The sequence below is a fragment of the Mesitornis unicolor genome, unplaced genomic scaffold (assembly GCF_000695765.1).
Source record: "Mesitornis unicolor isolate BGI_N332 unplaced genomic scaffold, ASM69576v1 scaffold36689, whole genome shotgun sequence".
NCBI classification, from domain to species: Eukaryota; Metazoa; Chordata; class Aves; order Mesitornithiformes; family Mesitornithidae; genus Mesitornis; species Mesitornis unicolor.
Window position 1 is genome coordinate 572 of NW_010205856.1, and position 2,655 is coordinate 3,226.

A 2,655-nucleotide genomic window follows, 5' to 3' on the forward strand; every position below is an offset into this window, starting at 1 on the left:
TCCAACACCCTCCCGTGGCCGAATCACCCACAGGAATCCCCACCCAAGCCCCAGGGCAGCGCTGGAGTCGCGTTCCCCGAGCACCCACACCCCGGCAGACCCTGGCACAGGGGCAGGAGCCTGCCCCGGGCACCCAGCCACCGGCGCAGCACAGGCTGCAATTTGCTGCCTCAGAAGAAGGTGACATGCTATGAGACAGGATTACATTTCCTTTTAATTGATCGAAGCGTTTTCTCCGCCTCCATTTGTCCCGCACCATCTGTACAACCGGGGAAGCCAGGACAAGTAAGCCGGTCTGGGGTTTCTCTGCATCGACAGTGGGATTCCTGCAACACACAGAAGTCGGCTTTAACGTGGGGGGGGCTCGGCAGGGTGGTGGATTCTGATCCCAGGGCTAGGCCCTGGCTCGGGCTGTGAAACCACTGTGGGTAAACAGGAGCCACTGGCTCAGACCCGGCCTCGCCGGCCAAAGAGCGCAGAGACCAGAGATCAGGGAGGGGAGGGGAGCCGCTGCCCTGCTCTGCTCCAGGCACGGCACATGCTGCCGCAGAGGGAAGGCTTCTGGCTCCAGCATGGGGGGCACAGAGAGATGAGGCACAGACTTAGCGGGGCAGAGGGAAAGGGGCTGCGAGTGAGCAGCACAGCCTGGCCTCCCCCGAGACAGAAGCCGTTTGTTCTCTGTGGAAAGGGGCGAACACGGAGCAGAGGCAGCGCAGCGCTCGCCCCCCGGGGCTCCAGGTATCCAGCCTGTCCCGGCCCCGGCTGAACCCCACGGCACAGCACCGGGCCCTGCTGCCATCTAGCGGCTTCAGGCAGGGGCTCCCGTGAGCCCCCGACAACGGAAAGGGCAGTTCCCCGAAAGCCAGGCACAACCCCGCAGGTCTTGCTGCTGCGGGGATGCTCCCCACGGGCAGCACGGAGCAGATACTCGTCGCCAGAGCAGGTCTGAGGATCTCAGCCGGGATCCAGGCGACGCTCACCTCAATCACTCCAGGGCTTTTACGAGGGCTTCGTTAGCTTCTACTTTAATCTGAGCTTCTGCCTTGGCAGCTTCATCAGATGCTGCAGCCATCTCTGAAACAGCCTTCTCCAGGTTCGACTTCGCAGTCTGAAGACAAGAGCACAAGGAACGCGTCACGGAGAGACCACCGCAGGACGGGTGACATGTCCTACAGCCCGTGAGTCACCCCTCCCCTCACAGCAGGCCTTGGCTCCTCACACACGGGCCTCCCTGACCCGCTTATGGGCTGCGCAGGCAGCAGATGCTTTATCAACAGGCTCTGCTGGGAAAAAGCTGTTGTGGAGACTAAAAGGGGTGGGGAGGGGCAGGATCGTGTCCGTACAGTCGGGAAAGTGGCCTGGAAAAGGACTAACAATAGTACAGCTTCCTCTGGAGATTCACTGGGGAAAAGCTCGGAGCCTTTGATCCCAGTGGATAACTTGGGGTGAAAGCACAGCCCTTGGTCTGGGCCTGCTTTCTGCAGCCACAGGAAGCTCCTGAGACAACCCCCCCACACAAGGGAAACGGGGAGAAAACCCTCACCACGAGGGAGCCCGGCTGCCCGTGGGGACAGAGGTGAGGGTCACTCACCGCCAGGTCCAACATGTCCATCGTCACCGCCTCCTCTGCCAGCAGCTGCACTGTGGAGTCCGCGTGGACGGTGACGGAGCCGCTGCTCACTGCAAGGCACAACAGCCGGGGCTGGGTCAGGCAGCGCAGGCAGGGCTGCCAGACGGGCTTCCTTCGGGGTCAGCAGGCAGCGCAGCCCTGGGAAGCTCATCCCTGGAGCCTCCACCATCCCTTTGCCAGAAGAAAACCTCAACGCCTTCCCGTGACGCTGCCCCAGGCCTGTAGGGACTCGTTTCCTACCGACAGGGAAGCTGAAGCAGGGGATGCTCCCAGAGAGGCTGAGCAGAACCAAGAAAACCTGAACCCAGGCCACAGCCTCACACTGAGCCCCATCTTCCAGGGCCGATCCCCAGCCTCGCAGGGCAACCCCTGGGCAGAGGGGAAAGCAGAAACCCCTGCAATGGCACCAAGGCACAGCCTCCCATGTGAAAGCCCCAGGAACATCCCCCATGCAGGACTCCCTCCCTCCCCAGCTCTGCTGGCTTCACCCACCAAAGTACTTGGTGGCCGTGCCATCCTCAGCGTACACCGTCACAACTCCTGGTTTGAGGACCTGCAGGGTAGGGACGTGAGAGGCCAGGATACCGAAGGAGCCGGTCAGCGTGGGCACATCCACCTGCTTCACGTTGGCACCGTTGTAAAACACCTGGACAGGGAGAGCAGGAACAGTTGGTCACCAGGAATGGAAGGGAAGGAGAGAGGTCGCTCCTCCGACTCTGGAGACCCAAGGCGTGTGGTGGGCAGCCTGCCCCCACCCCAGGGGCACAGGGGAGCAGCCCCATTCCCAGCAGCTGGCAGGGCACAGGGTTTCACACACAGCAAGGTGTGACCAGGACAGCCTGAACTGTCACGGGGTGGGAGTGGGGCCAGGCTCTGGAGGAGGGGTCCTGGCAAAGGGAGTGGGAAAGTGCTCCGAGCCTCCCGAGAGGCGTGGTGGTGGTGGCAGGAAGGTGGCACGCGGAGACACGAAGTCGGCAGTGGGCGAGAGGCGAAGGGTGCAGCTGGGAAAAGCCTGAGAAGAGCGT

At 62.5% G+C, this 2,655-nt stretch overlaps 1 protein-coding gene across 1 annotated transcript; it reads right to left on the reverse strand.

Moving 5' to 3' along the window:
- Positions 1 to 199: 199 nt before the first annotated feature.
- On the reverse strand, positions 200 to 2,276 carry ATP5D (ATP synthase, H+ transporting, mitochondrial F1 complex, delta subunit; the record flags this gene model as incomplete). The annotated part of the gene is made up of 4 exons (XM_010191565.1): positions 200 to 326; positions 981 to 1,108; positions 1,592 to 1,680; positions 2,123 to 2,276. Coding segments are annotated over 3 exons (366 nt in total), but the record flags the coding sequence as incomplete, so codon positions are not given.
- Between the last annotated feature and the right edge of the window lie 379 nt (positions 2,277 to 2,655).